Source organism: Mucor mucedo (genome assembly GCF_025094135.1).
Source record: "Mucor mucedo strain NRRL 3635 chromosome Unknown EV154scaffold_4, whole genome shotgun sequence".
NCBI classification, from domain to species: Eukaryota; Fungi; Mucoromycota; class Mucoromycetes; order Mucorales; family Mucoraceae; genus Mucor; species Mucor mucedo.
In genome coordinates this window covers 478521-500807 of record NW_026252288.1, presented here as the reverse complement: position 1 = coordinate 500807, position 22287 = coordinate 478521, and the positions used below count along the sequence as shown (strand labels likewise).

The following is a 22287-nucleotide window of genomic DNA, read 5'->3' as shown; positions in this document are numbered from 1 at the left end:
TTACTATTGTACTTGGTTAACGACTTGCTCATCTTTTATTGTTCATCATCATTAACTTTAAACTCTTTCATTTCGTACGGAATTAACAACATTACAAAAAGAAACTTACAACAACAATGAGCGGAAATAATATTAAGGTTGTCGTCCGTTGTCGACCTTTAAACTCGAGAGGTAAAAAAAAAAAGAGAGAGAGAAAGAAAGAAAAAAAGACATAACAGATAACAATAGAAAAGGCTCGAGGAGCACCTGTGCTTATTCGCATGGAAGGCAATAAAACAATCATTAGCAAACCAGTCACTCCAGGTCAAAAACCAATGGATGAATCCAAAGCATTTACGTTTGATCAATCTTACTGGTCAGCTGATAAAGACGATGATGAATATGCAGATCAAGAAAGAGTGTATAATGATCTGGGAAGAGAGTTATTGGATCATGCATTCAATGGTTATAATTGCTGTATTTTCGCCTGTAAATATTTAATCTCGTGACCTCAATGTTTACTTTTTTTTTTTTTTACTAATAATTATAATCAGACGGTCAAACTGGTTCTGGTAAATCCTACTCCATGATGGGTTATGGTGAGGATAAAGGTATCATTCCCAGAACTTGTTATGAACTATTTGACAGAGTCAGAGATAAAAAGACTTCAACACTGGATTTTCAAGTCGAAGTCTCTTATATCGAAATCTATAACGAAAAAGTCCGTGATCTTTTAAATCCTCAAAACAAGAGCAATTTAAAAGTAAGAGAACATCCCGTCTTGGGTCCTTATGTTCAAGATCTTTCTCGTTTAGCTGTCAACTCATTCGATGATATCGATCGTCTCATGGATGAAGGAAATAAAGCAAGAACAGTCGCTGCCACCAACATGAACGAAACATCCTCTCGTTCTCATGCTGTATTTACTATCTTTGTTACTCAGAAAATTATGGACCCCGCCACAAAATTAGTCGCTGAGAAAGTCGCTCGTATCAGGTACCTTAATTTTTATTTTTTTAAAAAAAAAAAAATGTTATCATCACTAAATATCCACATCAACAACAACAACAAAAAAAAAGTCTTGTCGATTTAGCCGGTAGTGAACGTGCCAATAGTACTGGCGCTACAGGTCAAAGACTTAAAGAAGGTGCCAACATCAATAAATCTTTAACTACACTCGGTAAAGTCATTGCTGGTTTGGCTGAGGCTGCTTCTGCTCCCGAACCTAAAAAAGGCTCCAAAAAACCTAAAGAAGTTCATGTCCCCTTCCGTGATTCCGTAAGTTTCCCCCCCCCCTTTTTTTTTTTGTCTTCTTCATCCCAGCCCCATTTACTCACTAACCTTAAAAAAATTTTAAGGTCCTGACCTGGTTATTAAAAGATTCCTTGGGTGGTAATTCAAAAACATGTATGATTGCCGCTATTTCACCAGCCGATTATGACGAAACTATCAGTACACTTCGATATGCAGATCAAGCCAAAAAGATCAAGACAAAGGCTGTCGTGAACGAAGATCCCAACGCCAAGGTCATGCGAGAATTAAAAGACGAAGTCGATGCATTACGTCAAGCTTTAATGGTTTATGCACCCGAAGAAGTAGAGAAAATCACAGCCATTGCTCGACCTGTCAAAGGTAACGCAGCAGCCGCAGCAGCTGCAGCCGCTGCAAATAAACGACCTCCTCTGGCAAGCCAAAAATCAAAAACTTTAGCATTACCTGCTCCCAACAACCCAGCTACTTCCAAATCCACCGTTGTATTCACCGACGCTTTAGGTAACACAACACAATTAACCAAAGATGAAATGGTAGACCAGTTACAAATGACCGAGAAATTACTGGGAGATCTAAACCAGACTTGGGAAGAGAAACTAAATAACACTGAAAAAATTCATATCGAACGAGAAACCACCTTGAAGAATTTAGGTATCACCATTGAAAAGAATGCGGTGGGTCTTTATACTCCTAAAGGCATACCTTACTTGATTAACCTCAACGAAGATCCTCTCATGTCCGAATGCTTAATGTACAATATCAAACCAGGTATCACTCACGTCGATCGTGGCGTCGTCGAGAACGAACTTGCCACCGTCGAAATCGAAAGAAATGACGGCAGTGGTTCCATTCGTCTCAGTGGCACCAATATCAATGAAAACCATTGTTATTTCGAAAATACAGATGATATCGTCACCTTGTTCCCTCGCTTGGATTGTACCACCATGGTCAATGGTATGCGTATCTCTGAACCCAAACGTTTAAAGAGCGGTTATCGTATCATCTTGGGTGACCACCACGTCTTTCGTTTCAATAACCCCGGTGAAGCTCTTAAAGAACGAGACAACACCCAACAAGACCTCGTCGATTCAAGCCCTCCTTCCCCTATCTCGTCCGAAAAAGACGGCTTTCTTTCCCCAGCGGTGGGTGGTTCTGAAGTGATGGATTGGAATTTTGCTCGTCGTGAAGCCATGTTAAATACCTACATCAATGACTCCAACTTTGGAAATTTCACCAATGAAGATCTCGATAAATTATTTGATGATGTAGCAAAAGTTCGTGTGATCCGTAAACGTCAATCCACCTCATCCGATACACTTTCTCGTCGAACCTCTTCTTCTTCCTCCGTACGTCGTAGCACCTATTCAACTACCGCTTCCTCTGTATTCATGGATGATTTGGATGGTGATTATACTACTGATTCCAGTACTATCTCTTCCAGTTCATCCACCTCAAGTACACGTGGTGATAACATCATCTTATTAGCCAAAGACGAACAAGAAATTCAAATGGAACACCATCGTCGAAAATACGAAGCAAGATTACGTCGATTATCTTACCGTATTTCCTACATGAACAACCAAAGTCCACTTAGTTTCACACCCCACGAAAGAAAACTCGCTTTGAACGTCGTTAGCTTTTGGAAACGTCAACGTAACGTTGCCATGGCAAAAGCTATCCTGAACAACGATCTTCAATTACGTCAAGCCAATGCCATGGCTGCCAAATTGAAAAAGGAAGTCTTTTATCAGTTTGCTGTCATTCATGATAATACCTCAGCTGTCTCCGTCTCCCATTGGGATCAACACCCTCAACAAGGTCAAAAAAATATCGATATCGATCTCTTGAAGGCTGCTAAACCTTGCATTGGCATTCAAGTCGTCGACCAAAAACATCAATCCATCTATATCTGGTCCGTTGAAAAATTCTTGGCTCGCTTCAGATACCTTCAAGGTGCTTATTATGCCTCTGACCTGAAGAAACACATGAAGGGCGAGGATCTTTACTATGAAACCACGACCCCTCCCTCTTACGTCTTGGCAGGTCTTGCTACCGTCCCCTTGCGTAATTTAGCTACGCAAGTACCCGTCGAAAGCACTTTGGCAATCCATTGTCATAACACGGGTCAATTAAGAGGTACTTTACGTGTCTTGATTGCTCCTATTGCTCGTTCTGTACGTCACCCTTATCGATCCGACCCCAGTGAGGATGGTCAATCTTCTGTCTCTAGCGAGGACGAAAATCCACGAAGTTTATTACACGTAGGACAACAACTTGTATTTGAGATCTCCATTATTGAACTCATAGGTGTCATGGACCCCAAAGAATTCTCTCATGTCCATGCTCAATTCCGTCTATCTACCTTTGGTAATAATCTCGATGGCGTATTTGCTTCGGACCCTGTCCCTTATACAAAGGAAAAACCCATCGTTTTCAATTACCATCAGACTTTATCCATGGCCATCACTCAGGATATCCTTCAAATCATCGAGACGAAATCTATCGCCTTTGAGGTCTTTGCTAAACCCCAGAAAGAATTCATCGAGAACTTGTCTCCCATCTCTACCCCTGTGGATACCGAAGTGACTCCTGTGACCAAGACCCAAGATGTCATTGCTCATATTCAAATCTGTGAAATCACACCCGATGGTGATTATAAACCTGTCCCTGTTGAATCCCTATCGAACAGCAACAACAGCAGCAATAATAACAATACGAATGCCGAACCTTCTAGTAACGATGTATTTTCTTTACAACAAGGTCAACAACGTCGTGTTATCATCTCGTTAAAACATCAAGGTGAAGAGACCAGAGTGATGCCTTTACTCGAGAAAATATCCGATATGCGTATTGGTCAAATCCGTTTAATCGATGGTAAAAACAGACCGGTGGAACAACCTCAGACGGGTGAACTCTCGCTCAATTTGATCTCTTCCACATCTACACCCAGTCATATCACAGTGAATGGCGCCTGGGATAGTTCTCTTCACGATACACTGCTCTTGAATGCCATTACGCCCAATAACCACAAGGTTATCTTGACCTTGAGCTGGACCGTACGTACCACTTCGGGTGAAGCCATTCGTTTTGAAAAGGAGTTGTATGTTCATATCAAGGACCAGAGCAAAGCTGCCAACATTAAAAAGAAATCAGCTTCTGCCAATCCCAATAAACGAGGTTCGGTCATTTTAAATTTCTTTTCCCTCAAGTCGATCCAAATCAAGAGCCAAGTGACTTGCTTGTTCGCTATCCATTGTAAACCCGACCTCTATAGCAATATGAAGGCCCTCGTCTTACAACCATTACCTGCTCATATCTTGGATATCTATCACCGTCATCGACCCTTGATGACGCGACGACAACAAGTAGATGACATGCGATACACGGTGTTCTTGGCAGAACAACTGGATCGTATGTGTAATGTGGAACCCGTTCCTTGTGAATCTCCAACATTGGATGCTCAGTCTATTGTGAATATTTGGTCTCAAACCAAAAAGACAACAACAACAGCAACATCACTTGTTGAAATTGCACCACCGGTTCAACCCAGTATCCAAAAATGGGTTTCTAAAGTCTCCCAAATTATTATTTCAGAAGATTGTAAATCTAAAAAGGCCTTCTTGTCACGCAGAAATGATGCAGATGGAAAAGCATGGGACAAGTACTGGTGTTCTTTGATGGGGTAACTTTTTTTTTTTGTGTGGGGATTTTTTTTTTTTTTTTATTTGCATGATAGATTAACTCTTTTTTTTTTATTACAGAAATTACTTGTTCTTGTACGCAGATCAATATGAATTGAACGAAGTGGATGTTCTTCATATTAAAAATGTACATAAAGTGGACAAGAATATTGAAGCAATGGTAAAGAAAAAAAAAACTAGTTTGTTATTTCTGTTATAAACTAACTCTATTATTCTAGAAATCCAAAACTCTCTTCACAATTGATACCCTCTACAATTCACATACTTTCCAAGCACCAGACAATGCCACTATGATTGAATGGGTCACCATGATTGATTCTATATGCTAAAACTCTATGTCTTATGCTCTGTATTTTATTTAACATCTAACTTTTTTTTTTTTTTCTTTTTTAAATTAATCAGATATTATGCCCACCTTTTTTTTATTTTATCTTTTTTCCTTTTGTAACCCCTCCCCTTTCTTTATACCACTTATAATTATTATGCCAATTTTTTTTTTTATATCTTCATTTTAATTATATTTGTATTTCCTCATGCTACTATTCCCATTTTTATTTCTCCCTTCTCTCACAAAACGAAAATTTAAACTAAAATAAATAATGTATAAATATTCATTATTTGTTTTATATATATTCATATGCCTCCCTCCCCATCACTCTCTTTTTTTTTAAAAAAAAACCAAAAAAAAAATCAAATATAATTTATTTATGCCCCCCTCATTTCATGTTTGCTCTTTTATTTTTACTTCTTCTTGGTTGAAATATGCACATTTTTTGCATTCTCGGGAATCACAGCATCCATCACCTTAGTAATCTTCTTTCTTTTCAGTACCCACTTTTTATTTAAAAAAAAAAGTCTCGGTAACGTACCTTTTTTGGAATATCAGCATCGTCTGAATCCTCTAAATCATTTGTATGCGCATTCAATTTCTAAATAAATAAATAAATAAAAAAATCACATCAGTTTTTTTTTTTTTTTTTTGTATGCAGGGAAGTGTAAACATACTCTGATCTTTCGTCGTTTCTTGGGTTGCTCTTTCTCTTCTTCTGAAATTTCTTCCGTCATGTGTATCGTAGCATCTTGATTTACTAACGATCGTGCTTTTCTATAAAAGAAATTTTTTTTTACCCAGTGTAAGTTTTATAAAACAATTCTTGTCGTATTTAGGCAAACCTTCGAGTAAAGTATTTACTACCCGAGCTACTCGTATCCTTTGGAATTTCCCATTGCTATTCATAAAAGAGAGATGTTTTTTTTAGAGCAACTATCAAAAACAAATAAACTAGTTTTTTTGAATATACTTGATCGGTCTCTCTGATCGAGGTCTCCATTGGCTTTTTATGAGTCCTTGATAATGAGAGTAATTTTTTCGCTGGTCGAACACCTACAGGTGTCGTATATTGAACAAGACTATCACTAAAGCTTTTCGTCGGTAAAATATCTCTCCCATGTTCCCTTTTTTGAAAAGAGCAATCAGTGATCAGCTTCCTCTCTCTTTAAGGTAAAACTTACACTTGTTGCAATAATACACTTTTCTGCTCAAGTAATGTTCGTCGTTCAATATCCCATGTCAGCTTTTCATTTTCATATTGTAATCTTTTATTCTCCAACTTCAAAAGTGACCCCTTGAGCTGCATTTGTTTCATCTTTTCTCTACTCTCCAAAAAAAAGTTAAATGCTTCTATCTCTATTCAACTGTCATTTTTTTTTTTTTTCAATTATTTTTTACTTACTCTTGATCTTCATGATAAAATTCCTCGTGCTCCTCATAAAAGAAAAAAAAAATACGTGTTAAAACCATCACTCTTGTAAAAAAAAAATCCCCTCTTATGACTCTTTTTTTTACTTTAATAATAATGACATCTTCTCCAGCACTTTCTCTGGAGGAATTCCCGTGCTGTTCTTCAGTAATTTCACTTTCTTTCTTTCTTTCCTTGATAAGAAGTGCATTTTTATTCATAAGCGATTGATTTTGTTCACTCAGCAAGTTGAATTGTTCCTCCAATTCTTGTACATCCGTATCAATCTGTTGAAACCTAGTAAAAAAAAAAAAAAATGAAAAGCAATTGACAATCAGACCCTGTCCAAAAAAAAAAATAGGCTTACTGTTGATACACAGAGAATAAACTTAATCGTGTAGCGCTGGATAAACAAACGACTGTATCCACATCCATCTTGTTTTCTTTCAATTTGGCCACACACCTAGAGAAATGCTGGCTCACCTTGTTTATCTCTCCATTGACTTCTTGCACTACGTCTGTACACATCCCCAACGTACTTTTCGCTTGATCTATCACCATTAATATAAAAATATCAGCATACATACAAAAAAAAAACATTTTTTTTTTTTTTTTTTTTTTTTTTTACCAAGTCGAGGATGATATTCTAAAGTCCACCAAGATTTCAATTCGGATAAAGCTACTTGTACTTTTTGTTGGCGTCCGTGTAAATCCTCCAGTTGCACTGTATGTAAATCATACAATCGTTGCATGACACTTTGACACATCCTGAACAACTGTCGTAGCTTTACCTTGTCCTTGCATACGGTCTGACTCAACCCCTCATAATCCACCACAGATTCATGTCGCCCATGTTGCGCTCTTTCCAATAAACTTTTTAAACTATGTAAAATACATTGAAACGTCTCTGAATCCTGTGTCAACACATCCAATCTACTCCGTGACAACACAACCTTAAAAAGTAAGCGCAATGAAAAAGTATATAGACACACAAAACAAATGCTTTTTTTACCGCTTTTGGTCATGGAGATAACCCGTCAAGGTATGCTCTACAATACGTGCATTCAACCTCTCCTCCCCTCTCAATTCACGTATTGTCTCCCCTTGTCTCATCATCTCTGTTTCTAACTTTTCAATACGTGCATTGGCCTCTGCATTCGCTTGATTCTTTAAATCGAGCCGCTTCTTATAACTATGCGCCATCACCTGAATCGTATCATCGTCTTCGTTATCCCCTAAGCTCAAATCTGTCACAGGCTCCTTCTTGATATAGGGTGTCGTTTCTCTTGACACCGTTCTTGATTTTGTCGTGGCGGCAAGGGGTTTGGGTAAAGCTGCCGTCTCTCGCAATGGCATAGACCATCTCGGTAAAGGAGGAGGGGGAGGAGGAGGTGCTTGAGTCGTCTCTGGAAAAAGTGTAGGCATAGGTGAGACCTGCCCCGCATGAATATAAAATGTTGAGCATGAATAAATATTTATAAAAAAGGGTCCTTTCTTATGTTTGTGTTACCCGGCTTGTCATTACTTTTAATTCTCGAATGGATGCTGCATCAGGTACTTTCTCTTGGGAAGAAGACTCTAGGTATGATATTTTAAATTTAGTATGTGTAGTCTATGCATGGGGGAAAAAAAAAAGGACATACTACTTGAAGATGGTTTGGGTGTTGATGAGGATTGTCTTGCCTGCTGTCGTCCTTGGGAAACAATATCCTTGAAAGAACGTAATTGTCGATCCTTCCCAAACTTAGTTGACGACATGGCCTGTGCAGATTTCTAATAGTCCGTCAATTCACAGTCTTTTTTTTTTATGGTGATCCCACACACTTACGTTTTCACGACTTGGCATTTTAAACGGTAAAGGCCGTTTAAACTGGCCTGTGATTTTATTTGGCTTAAAAGAAAACGTTTCTTCTTCTGTAGGCATATTATTATTATGGCGGGAAGAAAAAAGAAAGAGAATCTATATTTTTTTTTATATATATCTTTTTATTGAATATGTATTTACAAGTGTGACCTTTCTTATGGAGGGGGGATAGATTAATAATTTTGTTTGTTATTTTTTTTTTTTTACTCCAGCATTTTAGACATGTAAGGACCTATGATAAGAAAGCGTTTAGTAATCAACAGACAAACAAAAAAAAAACAAAAGGCTTACCGTCCAAAGTATAACCAAGTTTAGCATAATAATCTCTTACACCCACACCGGAAATCACACTCAATTTGACACTACCATGTTCCTCTTTAGCAATACGTTCAGCCTCTTCCATCAACAAGGTACCGAAACCCTGATGTTGAAACTTGGTAGGGTCACGATCATGCATGGGTACAACAGAACCATACACATGCAATTCTCTCACAATGGAGGTAGGTCCTGCACTCGTCAATTCAGGTCGGAAGGTCTGTGCCGAACATTTTCTTAATCGCAATAATCCAACCAAGATATCCTGCTGAGGATCCTCATACGACAAGAAGGTCTCCCATCCACCATTCGCCACATAATCACGACGAATCAACTCGACTTGATCGGGCTTAATCTTTTGATGAATCTCGGTAATACCTACTTCACGTGTACGCACATCTCGACACTCGGTTCCCAAATCTTTCATACGCGTCAAGGCCAATTCACGTAAATTACCATGCTCCACACCTGATGAGACTAAAGGCATCGGGATATCACGTTGAACACGATACACACGCGTCCAAGGAGGTACCAATGCTAAAATACGTGCCACCAAATCCACAAGAGCATTCGGCGTGTAATTTTGGTATCGCTTCGTTCTCCAAAGTTCATACAATCCCGTACCACGAATCACTAGCGTAGGATAGATCTTTAACCCATCCGATCGATAGGCAGGGTTTTCAAAGTATTCCTTGAATTGTTCCATATCTCTCTCCATGCCCACATTGGGTAAATCAGGCATCATATGTGCCACCACTTTAAATCCTGCATCCTTGGCCAACTGGAAACTCTCTGTCACAGCCTTCACCGTATGACCTCGATTCGTATCGCGTGCTACATCTTCATACACACTCTGTACGCCCACCTCCAATCGCGTACATCCATATCGCAACATTTGACTCAAATGAGGCTTTAAACAGTAATCAGGTCGCGTCTCAATCGTGATACCAATACATTTGGTCTGACTCTGTTGAGAGTATCGCACCGCCTCATCCAAATCATTACTCGAATGTCCCGAGAGTGCATCATGCAAATTCTGAATAAACCAGTTACGGTATTCTTCCGACAAGGACATGAAGGTACCGCCCATCAAAATGTATTCCACTTTATCCACATTATGTCCCAAACTACGCAATTGATCTACTCGGCCTCGCGATTGCTCATAAGGATCATAGCGCGCACGAATTGCTCGCATCGACGTGGGCTCATACCCAGTATACGATTGCGTTGAATACTCAAAATCAGAATCAGGTCCACCAGGGCAATATCTATTCATTCATTGTCAGTCGATTGTATACAATAAAGAAGAAAGAAAAAAAAAACTTACACACAGATATTACCCGTCATGGCAATATGAGGACAACGATGAGGTTTACACATGACAGCAACAACCGCAATCTACAATAAAAATAAAATAAAATGATTAAAAAGCTCTACCAAAAAAAAAAAGGTCTAACGCATGCGTAAACTTACACCTGAGGCTGTACGGACAGGCTTGGCCTTCAACTTGGGAAGTAAAGCAGCTTTATGTTGTTCAGGGATAGCCGCAATAATCTCTACAAGCTTGGGTTGATGTTGCAACTTGTTTCGACGAGAGGCTCTGTTTTTTAACCCATTCAAATTGATATCTTTTCCCGCTTCAATTGCAACCACTAACTCGGCTACAATTTCTGAACACGTACGCACCATCAGTTCAGCCTAATTGTTTTTATTTAAAATGTTAGTTTTTTTTTTCTGACAGGGATAGTTTTTTTTTTTTTTTTTTTTTTTTTTTTTTTTTACCTGTGTAGGCCCAGCTAGAAATAAAGAAGAGGTGAGTTAGTTTATGTTTTCCCGGTTGCTTCAATATACAACACATGTGAATATATTACCCTTCTTGTTCTTGGTAGACATGAGATCTAGATTAGTGCAAGTATGAGAGGAAGAAGAAAAAAAAATGTATCCCACCAAAAGTTTTTTTTTTTAATAGAGTGTGACTGCTATATGAAGGATTCCTCCAAAAAAGGCTTTTTGTCAATGTAAAAGAGGGGTTTTCTCTTATCTTTTTCGTATTGTTATTTCTTATGCATCTATACATAAGAGAAAGGGGGTGAATTGAGGCACCAACGGAATAGGGAATAGGAATTATTAGAATGGGAGGGGGTCTCGAATTGAACAAGAGATTTTTTTTTTTAAGGCGGCACTATGAAATGTAAAGAGTTTATGGATGAATAGGAACAGCTCCCGGGAAGCTCCATTTGTTTTTTTTTTAGCACTAAAAACTCGATTTCCAAATAATTTGGCCAATGAGAAAAAAGCTCAAAAGGAGAAAGAGCATTGACCTCTTTTTTTTTTTTTTTTCTCTGTTTAAAGTTTGATAAAGCGACCCTTCCCCCAATCCATGTTTTATTTTATTTTATTTTTAGTAAGTATGGGGACGCATGAAGCTAATGTGTTCATTATTACGCTTTTAAAGAATAAAATGATGTCAAATTGCTCACAGCTCTTTTTTTTTTTTATATACCTCCAAAATAAAATAAAATTGATGACGTAGATCGAAACCCAATTTTTTTTTTTTGTTATGTTTCCCCCTCTTTTTTTTTTTTCACTAAATAATTTATTTCTAGTTAGTTACTTTATCTTCTTTCTTCTTTTTTTTTATTAACCTCTTCATATAACATATATACCCTTTCGGCTATGGCACAATCACCTAGTTTACGTTACTACGGGTATAGCGATAAAGCACCTTTGACACCCACACTGCAAGACACGGAATCAGTCACCAACCAACCAGATAATGTTCAAGGCTGGTTAATGAATCTGCACCCATACAGAGACCCTTCTGACAAAAACTCCATAATAGTGGATGCAGACAACAACAGGTAAATATCAAAAAAAAATTAACAATAAAAAAAAAAGAGCTTTATCTGTGTGTCAAGATATTAATTCGGTCTACGTGTTTTTTTTCTCTCTCTCTCTCTTGTACCAGTATACCAATAGAAACAGGCAGAAGGAAAGGTCGTCCCGGGTCCATTGCTTCAGAAGACAGTGTGAATTTGGACGAACTCATTAATGCGAATTTCACAGGCGACATGGACGATGAGACAGATTTACCGGATCTAGCAGCTTTGGATTTAGATGATTCGGCTGAAGACTTTTGGAAAATGGATAGTCTGAGTGGAGGCAACCTTGACTATGATCTGGACTGGAACCCAGCAGAGACAATGATACCACCAACAGCAGCAGCAGTAGCTCATACAGCAGCAGCACCGGTAGCAACGACAGTAAGACGACCGTTGCTACAAGACAAGAAACGGTCTGATAGTTTTAGTAGTGAGAATAGCTTAAATTCTCAATCGACCATCACGCAATATGCAAAGTATGGTTTAACACCCATGATGATTCATCCTTCGGAATCGTCTTCTTCCTCTTCGCGTTCACTGAGTAGACTCTCTAATTACTCGGCGACATCTTCTACTACTCCCACCACAACAGGTGGAATTCCAACCCCCAGTCGATCCTACACAACCAGAAATACCAAATCTCCTCCCCGATCTACCAAACGCATTACCAAACGTGCATCGCATATCCCAGCACCAGCTTCAACATCCCATACGACATCTCCACCCACACCACAGAGAACCCTTTCCTCCTCATCCTCGTCTTCGGGTACACCTATGCGTATCCCCACACTCTCTAAACCTACCAATTCCACATCAAAACGAATCCCTCAACAAAGGGCAAGTCACATACCTACCGTCAGAGAGTCAATACATCGTCCTGGTTCTCCTTTAAATTCAGGGAGAAATTCTGCAACACCTTCAAGAATAGGCATGCGGAGTCCGACGCCAGGTCCAAGAAATAGTTTATTTCACCATGAACCCACCACAGAACAAAAGAGAGTCATGAGCCCTACCGCCAATCGTCCCAGTGGTTTACGTCCTCCCACCGCTACTTCTTCTCCTTCATCCATTCGTCCTCCTTCCAATACCACATCCGCTCGCTCCGTCAGTCGCATCGGCACTGTCAAGAAATCATGATCCTCTCATCTCCCCCCATTAATAAACACTGTTTTCTCTCTGTTCATTCTTCCTTTTTTTTTTTTTTTTTTTTTTTTTGGGAGGCCCAAGTTTCCCATTCATTCATCCATCATACTTTTCCAATAGGAACAATGAAAAAGTTTTTTTTTTTTTGCGTATGGGATATTACAATTCCAGTGAGCCTATTAGTGCCACGTTTTTTTTTTTTTTTTTTTTGGCAAATATACGTAACGAATAGTAATGTATGTGTGTCACCATGATCAGTCTCTATAACCCCTATCTTTTAAGCTTACGTTGCAGATTCTTTTTAGGAAAAAAGACATACGCATGCTTTTTTTTTTTTTTTTTTTGGTTGTTGGTGCCATTTGACTGGTCAGACTGAACCCCTTTAGTTTAAACCTTTGTACACTGACATATTAAACTTGAATCCTATAGCTCTTTTTTTTTTTTTTTTTTTTTTCGTTCAGGTACCTCCAACCATAAAGGAAAAAATAAAAATAAATTCTTTTTTTCTTTTTCTTTATTAGAATTCTGCATAAAAAAATCAAACCTCCGCTTTTGACTCATATGGAAGCTTGAAATCAGTCATCCAAAAAGGATTATTAATTATTCTGAAAAAAAAAAGGGTTCAAAAACTCCGAAGATCTGAAATAAGTCCAATAAGTGGTTTTATCCGTGTATTTGGGTAGACAGGATATCGGGTAAAACGGGACCGTTATGCCGCGCGCGTCTAACCGGCTAACTCCCCTGAATCAACAGTGAGAGAGAAAAAAAAAGGGGGGGAAGGGGGGGGGGGGGAAATTATGACAGATTTTTTTTTAGCAGTTGAACTTATGATTCATAAAATTGGGAGAAATTAGGCTTCGCCATGTTACACAGTGACATTTTCTTATTAAAAAAAAATTGCTCCTGCCCCACCCCCCCCCCCTTTCCCTCAGTGCTTATTAATGACAGCCATCTTCAAATCATGATCAAATCATATGCTCTGTAATCATCAATTTCTCGTTATTTTCACATCATCATCATCACCATTCGATAGGTTTCTATAGCATGTAATTGGATACAGAGAAATCAACTCCCCTCCTTCTTTTACGAAAACTGAACGGAAGGGCCACGTATCAATTTCCAACTCCAGCTTCTTTTAAACACAGCGTTGCCATGGTGACCAGAAAAAGAGCGTCACAGCAAAAGTCCTTTGCCACATCTTCCCCCACAGAGTACAAACTATGCTGAAAAAAAAAGATATAAATACCTCGACTTTTTTTTCCCTTTTTTTTTTTTTTTTTTTTTCCTTTTTTTTTCTTTACCCTTTTTTTTTTATAAAGAGTAGATCAAACATGAGCGGATTATACGCATCACCTTTTACTTACAACGAGGATATGCAGCTGTTCCTCAGCAACAGCAATAACAGTAATGATCTGGGATCTCCATTGATGAGTACCCCCTTCTTGGAGTCCTCTCAAGCAGCATCCCCTTTTGCGGATCCCATTGGTGATAGATCACCTTATGCGATGTTTGCGTCTTTCTCGGAGAGTCCAACCTTCTCCACCTATACCACCTCCTCCGCTATCACCACCTCCTCCGCCATCACCTCCTCCTCCACCACCACCACCAACGCCGCCGCCAGATCCACTCTCGCCGCCTTCCATCGAGGTGGTTATTACCAACAGCCAGCCACCAATGACATCTTCATTGCTGGTTACCTTGACAAGCCTGATTTCTATCAGCAACCATCACAAAAGCAAGAACAAATGGCTGTCAAAAACTTCAATGGGGATCAAACACTTTTGATCATTGACAAATCCAAACTCCCCGCTCCTGTTGCCACCACCATCATTCCTGCCCCACCATTGACCGTTTTCGGCGGTGTGGCTGCTACTGCTACTGCGGTTAAATCGGAGTCTAAACTCGTGTCGCCTACAATGCGATTAAATACAATTACAGAAGAAGACTTGGATACTTTCTTGTTCCCTCCTTTAACAAGTTCCCAAGAGTCTTTCTTTGACTCAAGTTACGAAATGAATACCCGGGAAGAAGATGATCGTTCTTTGGATGAGTTGCTTGGTTATACCGATTCTCCTCTCAGCCAACCCATGGAGGATGAAGAAGATGAAGAAGCCCGAAAGGAAGAATCCAAGCAAGAATCCAAGCAAGAAACAACAACAACCAGCAGCAGTAGCAGCAACAACAACAAGAACAGCAAGCGAAAGCGCTCTTCCTCTTCTGAAGAAGAAGTGGCTCCCCAGAAGAAAAAGCGCCAGAACAAAGATAAAAAGAAGTTCCAGTGTGAGATTTGTGGTCTTGTGTCGAAACGCAAATATAATTTAACAACCCATATCAAGACGCATGACAAGAACCGAGTTAAGGATTTCAGCTGTAACCAATGTGCCAAGAGTTTCGATCGCCGTCATGACAGAGACCGTCATTTGGCTACCGTTCATCGCCATGAACGCTCCTTTGCTTGTCGTCACTGCAAGTCTCACTTTAGTCGTGGTGATGCTCTGAACCGTCACTTGGTCGCCAAGCATGATTATGATGAACATGACTTTGAAGACTAATTCTTCTCACTAATACATATGACAACATCCACTTCTATTTTATCTCTCTCTATGTTTCTCTCTCTTTCTTCTTGAACACACACATATATACACACACACACACAGAAAACAGTTGGTTTGAAAAAAAAAAAAAAAAGAAAAGAAAAAAAAGAACACACTCATCTTTTTTTTGCTTTTGCTTTTTTATATACATACATATGAATAACACTGTATATCACTACAAGAGACGTTATCGTCCTTTTCTATTAATATTTAACTTATTCCCCCCCATCCCACCCCACTCTCCCCATTTTTTTTTTTATGTCATCATAATATACAAATAAAAAAATGGCCTTTAATTATTTTTTATTTCATCAAACATAAACAAAGTGACTTTTTTTTTTTATTGGTAACGTTGAACAATAACACTATTTAATAATCCTGCATCCTTGACACTTTGATCATTATCCTTGAGTTCCTTGTTGGGAAATGTCGTTTGTAAAATATAAGGTCTGTCATTGCCTTGAGATCTATATACCAATTCCCATTAGCATTTTATCTCTTTCATATATCAATCACACTTACGAATCAATAAAGTGTCGAATATCTCCCACCGTATGTGTATGGTTTAATTTGGCTGTCAATCTATCCACACATATTTAGTTTACACACACATTTTTTTTTTTTTTTTTTTTTTTTTTTTTTTTTTACCTTGTGCCGTTGCCAAGACGGATTTGAATATTGGTGGTAGGTTGAGATTCATCCACAGTAGGAGGAACAGCCGAGGTGGAAGAAGAAGGGAAAGCACCTGGCGCAGCTGCGGTTGTTGTAGGTGGCACATAGGTTGCAGGACTGCCAAGACGATTACCAGTTCCTTCAAAAGGCTTGGGTGGTGCCTTGGGGGGTGCTGTGTAATCTTCCTCTTGGCGTTTCACAACACGTACCTCCACAGGTTGACCGTGACGGACATTCAACAAGGACAAAGGGGCACGGCTATTTTTTTTTTTTTATCTCATTAGTCTCTTTTCATCCTCATCTATTTTCTCTCTTTTTTAAAAATTCTTTACCCGCTATTGATAGCCGTCAACATCTCTTGGTTGGCAGGATCCGTATATAAATACAAGGGACCATCATCCACGCTGAAGCCGTTTCGCCAGAATGTCAAGTGGCGAGTCACCTAACGCAACAAAAAAAAAAAAAAAAAAATTAATTTTAATTTTTTTTTTCTCTCTCGTTATAATTGGATACGTACAGGCTCGGTTTCTTGGACAAGAGCAGGTGCAACAGGTGAAGAAGGTTGAGCTAAAGTAGAAGGTTCATCTTCACTGCCTAATCTGTATCCAGAACCAGTATAATACGTGGGTTTCTTGACTCTCGCAGCGGGTTCTTCCTCAGGAGCAGGTCCTCCTCTATTATTATTATTTTTTGCATTAGTTTTTTTTTTTTAAAAATGCAGATCAAAATGTAGGCTCTTACTCGGCAGCTTTCTTTAAGATTTCATCCACTAAACTATTATTATTTCCTCCCTTCTTGTTGGGTCCTTGAACAACCATACCACTACAAATAATCAGTTCTTGTTCCTTTTTTTTTTTTTTCATCTACAACAACAACAACAACAAAAAAAACCTACGATTTTTCTCCTCCTGCATACAAATTCTCGTGTTCTTCATCTGAATCATTGGCTGCACCAATATCATTTAATGTACGGATTTTAGATCTACTAGCGAGTTTTACATTCCCTTTTCTTTATACGTAAACAAACAAACAAAACAAAAAAAAAAGAACTTACGCTGCTGGTTTTTTGTTGAAAGTGGGGGTTCTAGCATTGGCGCTAGCAGAGGAAGAAGACGCGGTGGTGGGTGTGGGTGCAGGCTCTCTCGGTACTTCCTCACTCATAGGCTCAGCTGCTGCTTCATTATCGAAATATTGGGAAACCGCAAGCTTATAATCTTTGTCAGTTTTTTCTTTTTTTTTTTTTGACATGTTTATACCATGACAAACTCACCTCTAAATTCCATTGACTCAACTCGAGATAGAATTGAGCTTGAGACTCGGGTGCACCGGTTGTTTGTATAAATGACGCAATTAAATCACCGTGTTCCATTTCGTTTTTTGTCGGTTTTAAAAAAAAAAATAAGAGAGAGAAGAGGAACGCGTCATGCTTACTCTTTTTTTTTTGCTTTTCTGGGAAATCATAGCGGAACAGTCACACTTGTACGCTCCATATTGCATTTCTCCAGCATTTAAAGAGTTCTTAAGCACAGTCAGGGTGTCCGTAGTCGCATTGTCGGATTATGATACTTTTAATAGTAGGCATCCAGAGGTAAATATAACGCATCGTCTCAAACTAGATACAACCAACATATGGTAAACTAGTATGTGTGCATTATGTCTTACTTTCAACTTCTTGTTTAACACCTCTGTGTAAGATTAAGATTAAACGAGCTTAAAGGCAGAAAAGAGTGATGTTAGAATTATCAAAATAAGTATCAATCATTCCTGTTTCCAGATCTAAAGGGCAGCCAAATCACAGATCTTACATTGTGACTGCGTGCATTTTGGCTGTCCCATAAGAAAAGCGTTCCTAAAATATAGCTTTACTACTATTAGTACTATTGTGGTTGCAGCTAAAACCAGGCAGAGATTCTAGAATCCACTTCCAATTCACACCTCTCCAGTCTGCAAACTGAAAAAGAAAATGAACAAAAATAAAGGATTCCAAGAAGTATCAATCTACTTTGGAATGATTGAATTATTAGTAATCGGAGGGTAAATGTATATCTCATACTTTAATACCATTCCTTTGGAAGTTTCGAGTTTGATGATAAGACCGAAATCCTTGTACCCACAACGCAACAATCGTACATGAACACAGAGCGGCTGTTAAATCAGTATGGTGATCCAATGCTTCGAGGTGGTAATTCTTGGTGGTGATTCAACGCTTGGTGGCAGTGGTTGCTTGGAGGTGATAATAATCGGTGTATGGAGCTGATGGTGACCAGGTAAGACTGTTTGGTGCAGCAAATTTTGTTCTTTTGAAGAACTGTTCATACAAGCATTGGGGCTACCACAGCCTTCACGCCTATCTGAACAAATTTATACCTATTATACCTATTGATTTTCATAACCACGTATCCCAAAAGCATAAGGCCTATAACATTTATCATTTTGCCTCGGCTTTGCTTAATATTCTATGTTCGAAACGGGCTGTTACGAAAGCAATGATGGAAGAGTTATGGGGTTCCTTCACTCGTATTAACACATACGAACAATTAGTGAACGGAACATATGTACAAAATTTTAATTAGATGAAGGCAATAATTAAAGACCAAGAGAAAAGTCAAGTGTATCTTAAAATGTTAATCAAAATAGCTAGCAAGTTGGAGACAAGATCCCCTAATTACTCAAGTGCTATTTTCGGTCTAAGCAGTGGAAGGGAAAAGGCCTTGAGCATCATGGTAGATGGACTAAAAGACCATATAAAAAGACAAAATGCAGCCCGAAAGAGGGAGTTGAGGTTGTGAATATATTTTTTTATTTTAATTCCCAATAATAATAAAAAGTATGTACAGTGCATCTATTTTATAATAAACAACTTTGGCTCCGATTTCCAAAAAAAAAGAAAAAGAAAAGAAAAACGCTATCTCCTCGATGAATTTAACATGTATCAAAAATCCGGCTCTATTATGTTCTTTATTAGAGAGTGCTTCATAAACTAATAGAGTCCGATTTTTTTCTTTTCACACAAAATTTTTTAACAGATGGCAAAACAAAATTTGCTATTTACAGTGAGGGAGACCTAAAGATGTCTGGGAGGTTTTCCCGCGATAAATTAGATTCCTCTGTCAAAAAAAAAAAAATGAAAATCACCATTGTAAAAATCAGACTTTTAACTTATGAAAATGTCCGTTTCAACGATGCACTGTAACCTGTCTCAAATCATACCAAAAATAAAAATAAAAATGCGTGCCAAAAAGATCCTGTATATGATACATTGTGATTGTTGAGTTGTAAGATGAAGCTCCTCGTCTTTCTTCTCACAGTTATCACGATATTATCTGTATTCAATACTTTATCTTGCCAGTGCAAAAAAAAAAGCATAAATCGTAATGCAAATACAACGATGATACTCAGTGGCAATCAAAAGGTTAGTTCATAATAGAGAATAATATAAATTCTTAAATATGTTGTTCTCACTTTTGTTACTTGCTATATTGCTCTACAAATGATAATTTTGATGAGTTTTATTTAAATGCAGCCCATCCTACTATAGATCCTGAGATTTTTTGGTTGAAACGAGCAGTAATTGACTATACCTTGCTTTTTATGGATCAACATAACAGAGCTTTGAATCTAACCGGTACAGAACAAGATTTGTTAAAATATAGTTGATCAAATCGTTTCGTGAAAAGCGATTCTGTTTTCTCTGATTGTGGACGTTATAGACCAAGAAATCAAAAAGATTAAGCTCAACAACTTGTAAACAGTATGATCAGATGCATTCATAAGGTTTAATTTTAATAAACCAACGATTCTAATATTTTCTGTTTATATATAGTGGTAACGAAAGTCAAAATTCGTTAATGCAAAGAAATAGCTCTCGAACTGTTGGTGGTAAATACCAAGAAGAAAGAAAAACCGTCGATCTTTGCCTTTACTGTTGTGGTAGCACAAAGCCTGCCTGTTTGGAGATTGGACCTGCGGATGGTGGACCGAGGAACCAAGGTATCAAATCGCCAATTATAATGAAGAATTTCGCTATTCAGATTTTACAACAGTATGGGATCAAAATGAACGAAATAATCAGAATTGTTGGCTTCGTTATCAGTGGTAAGAAGGATTAGTAAATAAAAAAGTGTATAACCTATTGGTTTATTGATTTATGTTCTAGGGTTCGATTTAACTGCCTTATTGATGACTTTCAAAGGTTTTACGTCCTTGATCACTAGATCTAAAAAAAAAATCGCGTAACCTTAAAATGTGGCTAAAATTCCCCGTTTTCTGCCTCCTGCTTTAAAATTAGTTTATAACGCCTCACAAATTGTAAAGGATACACTGAACACTATAAATAAATTGTGAATAATACATTGGAAACTATAAAAAGGGCCTCAGCATCTGTCATTTTGGATGAAAACGATGACTTACCTTGCCACACCAATACAAGCAAAAGAAAAAATCCTGAAGAAGAACATTGAATTAATATGCTGTATCGCGTTGCTAAATGCTTCACCTCCATATCACCTTATCCTTCTTTCTTATTACCACTTTTTTTTTTTAATATAAACATTCAATATTTTTAATGCATGAAAATGTCACCCGTTTTGAATGCTTTGGGATACTAGATACGTAGATCTGTTGTGGGGGGTGGATATGACCTCCTTTAGGTTGTACCCTTTTGACAATAAAAATAAAAAGGCGCCTGGTCATTCTCACAGGGAAAGGGGTTCAAGTATGCTGCAGAGACGTGATTTATTTTCCTCATATTTTGATGTAAACCGAGAGGACCAAATGACCTTGTTTTGAGTCTCAGCCATGATTGAATTAAAAAAAAAAACCTCGTTTTTTTATTTTATTATATTTTTTCTCCCTCCCCTCCCACAGTTTTGTGTCGACTGACATCTAAAATAAAATAAAATTATTTTTACAGTGAGCCCACTTCTTCTTTTCCTCTTATTCTATTTCTGGCTTGGCAGTTTCTTCACGATGGACAAGGAAAAGGACATCATGCGAGGTCTGGTCAAGAAAATAAAGACCCTCGAAAAAGAACGAGATGCACTTCAGAAACAATTAACCACCAAATCAAACGCCACCTTAAAAAACCAAGTGGAAGAACTCTTGCTCGAAAAGGAGGAATCCAAAAAGTCTCTCATTCACTTTATGAATGCTGCCCATGAAGCGGAACAATTACTTAAACAACACTTGCTCCAAAACGACTCCTTTCAAGAAAACGCCAAACAAAACGAGATCCTCCTCCAACAAACCTTGGACCTAAACCGGGACTTGGAGTCTAGGCTCGTGTCACACTCCCACCTGAACGAGGAAAACGCCTCCCAACTCTCCACCATCAATCAACTACAACAACAGCTTGACACAGCCAAGCAAGACAAGGAGCTCGAAAACAAGTACAAGGCTCAGCTGGAACAATCAGAGAATTTATCCGCTCAATTAAACAACCTCTCGAATGAAAACTCGGCCCTGTTGCATGAAAAATCCGACCTGCTCTCTCAATTAAAACAGACACAACAGGCATCCGATGAACTCGCCTCTTTAAAGCAACTTACTGAAAAGTTAGAGACTGAACGAGATACTGCACAAAAGGAGTTATCCGACATACAAGTTCAACTAGCTTCATCCAAAGATAAAAATGAACAGGTAGACGAACTAAAGCAACTCGCTACAAAACTGGAGACTGAGCGAGATACAGCACAAAAGGAGTTGTCCGAAGTACAGACTCAGCTCGCGTCATCTAAAGATTCAAATGAACAGGTAGAGAAACTAAATGAGCTTACCAAAAAGTTAGAATCCGAAAGAGATACCGCACAAAAGGAGTTGTCTGAGGTACAAGCTCAGCTCGCTTCATCTAAAGGCTCAAATGGAAAAATCAAGAAACTAGAACAACTCACCAAAAAATTGGAGTCTGAAAGAGATGCAGCACAAAATGAGTTATCTACAGTACAAGCCCAACTTGTTTCATCCAAAGATTCAACCGAACAGGTGGAAAAACTCAATCAGCTCACCAAAAAGTTGGAATCCGAGAGAGATACTGCTCAAAAGGAGCTATCTGAAGTGCAAGCTAAGCTCGTTTCACCCAAAAATTCTAATGGGAAAATCAAGAAACTAGAGCAACTTACCAAAAAGTTG

At 38.4% G+C, this 22287-nt stretch overlaps 8 protein-coding genes across 8 annotated transcripts; 5 read left to right on the top strand and 3 right to left on the bottom strand.

Moving 5' to 3' along the window:
- Positions 1-116: 116 nt before the first annotated feature.
- Positions 117-4937, top strand: EV154DRAFT_411348 (uncharacterized protein; the record flags this gene model as incomplete). The annotated part of the gene is made up of 5 exons (XM_051595455.1): positions 117-171; positions 229-468; positions 534-975; positions 1059-1257; positions 1338-4937. The coding sequence occupies 5 exons, from the start codon at positions 117-119 to the stop codon at positions 4935-4937; spliced, it is 4536 nt and encodes a 1511-aa protein (XP_051463113.1).
- Positions 4938-5693: 756 nt separating this feature from the next.
- Positions 5694-8624, bottom strand: EV154DRAFT_547339 (uncharacterized protein; the record flags this gene model as incomplete). The annotated part of the gene is made up of 14 exons (XM_051604751.1): positions 8520-8624; positions 8335-8464; positions 8202-8269; positions 7704-8125; positions 7320-7624; positions 7059-7242; positions 6799-6988; positions 6686-6717; positions 6465-6605; positions 6254-6407; positions 6126-6181; positions 5958-6057; positions 5822-5881; positions 5694-5786 (listed from the first exon to the last, which is right to left on the bottom strand). The coding sequence occupies exons 1-14, from the start codon at positions 8613-8615 to the stop codon at positions 5694-5696; spliced, it is 2031 nt and encodes a 676-aa protein (XP_051463112.1). The 5' UTR covers positions 8616-8624.
- Positions 8625-8656: 32 nt separating this feature from the next.
- Positions 8657-10783, bottom strand: EV154DRAFT_455980 (elongator complex protein 3). The gene is made up of 6 exons (XM_051597360.1): positions 10742-10783; positions 10653-10666; positions 10344-10568; positions 10198-10268; positions 8847-10138; positions 8657-8787 (listed from the first exon to the last, which is right to left on the bottom strand). The coding sequence occupies exons 1-6, from the start codon at positions 10761-10763 to the stop codon at positions 8759-8761; spliced, it is 1653 nt and encodes a 550-aa protein (XP_051463111.1). The 5' UTR covers positions 10764-10783; the 3' UTR covers positions 8657-8758.
- Positions 10784-11469: 686 nt separating this feature from the next.
- On the top strand, positions 11470-12935 carry EV154DRAFT_491884 (uncharacterized protein). The gene is made up of 2 exons (XM_051599613.1): positions 11470-11731; positions 11839-12935. Exons 1-2 carry the CDS (start codon positions 11547-11549, stop codon positions 12887-12889), a joined length of 1236 nt encoding a protein of 411 aa, XP_051463110.1. The 5' UTR covers positions 11470-11546; the 3' UTR covers positions 12890-12935.
- Positions 12936-13821: 886 nt separating this feature from the next.
- EV154DRAFT_491883 (uncharacterized protein) lies at positions 13822-15784 on the top strand. The gene is made up of 2 exons (XM_051599612.1): positions 13822-14118; positions 14197-15784. Exons 1-2 carry the CDS (start codon positions 14116-14118, stop codon positions 15445-15447), a joined length of 1254 nt encoding a protein of 417 aa, XP_051463109.1. The 5' UTR covers positions 13822-14115; the 3' UTR covers positions 15448-15784.
- A 223-nt stretch (positions 15785-16007) lies between these two features.
- EV154DRAFT_535637 (uncharacterized protein) lies at positions 16008-17530 on the bottom strand (the record flags this gene model as incomplete). Its single annotated transcript, XM_051604082.1, has 7 exons — positions 16008-16071; positions 16138-16419; positions 16494-16603; positions 16679-16835; positions 17057-17170; positions 17216-17367; positions 17432-17530. 7 exons carry the CDS (start codon positions 17528-17530, stop codon positions 16008-16010), a joined length of 978 nt encoding a protein of 325 aa, XP_051463108.1.
- Positions 17531-18124: 594 nt separating this feature from the next.
- Positions 18125-18950, top strand: EV154DRAFT_476337 (uncharacterized protein; the record flags this gene model as incomplete). The annotated part of the gene is made up of 4 exons (XM_051598025.1): positions 18125-18195; positions 18237-18343; positions 18415-18701; positions 18735-18950. The coding sequence occupies 4 exons, from the start codon at positions 18125-18127 to the stop codon at positions 18948-18950; spliced, it is 681 nt and encodes a 226-aa protein (XP_051463107.1).
- Positions 18951-19752: 802 nt separating this feature from the next.
- EV154DRAFT_541518 (uncharacterized protein) lies at positions 19753-20857 on the top strand (the record flags this gene model as incomplete). Its single annotated transcript, XM_051604485.1, has 5 exons — positions 19753-19802; positions 19889-19912; positions 19985-20256; positions 20318-20393; positions 20531-20857. The coding sequence occupies 5 exons, from the start codon at positions 19753-19755 to the stop codon at positions 20619-20621; spliced, it is 513 nt and encodes a 170-aa protein (XP_051463106.1). The 3' UTR covers positions 20622-20857.
- Between the last annotated feature and the right edge of the window lie 1430 nt (positions 20858-22287).

Excerpts from the sequence above, each read along its gene's own strand:
- EV154DRAFT_455980 (XM_051597360.1), bottom strand. The coding sequence starts at position 10,763 with ATGTCTACCAAGAACAAGAAGG. Across the intron at positions 10,269-10,343 it reads CTGTCCGTACAGCCTCAGGT|ATTGCGGTTGTTGCTGTCAT; the intron begins GTAAGTTTACGC and ends TTTTTATTGTAG. Across the intron at positions 10,139-10,197 it reads ATGACGGGTAATATCTGTGT|ATATTGCCCTGGTGGACCTG; the intron begins GTAAGTTTTTTT and ends ATGAATGAATAG.
- EV154DRAFT_491884 (XM_051599613.1), top strand. The coding sequence starts at position 11,547 with ATGGCACAATCACCTAGTTTACGTTACTACGGGTATAGCGATAAAGCA. Across the intron at positions 11,732-11,838 it reads GTGGATGCAGACAACAACAG|TATACCAATAGAAACAGGCA; the intron begins GTAAATATCAAA and ends CTCTTGTACCAG.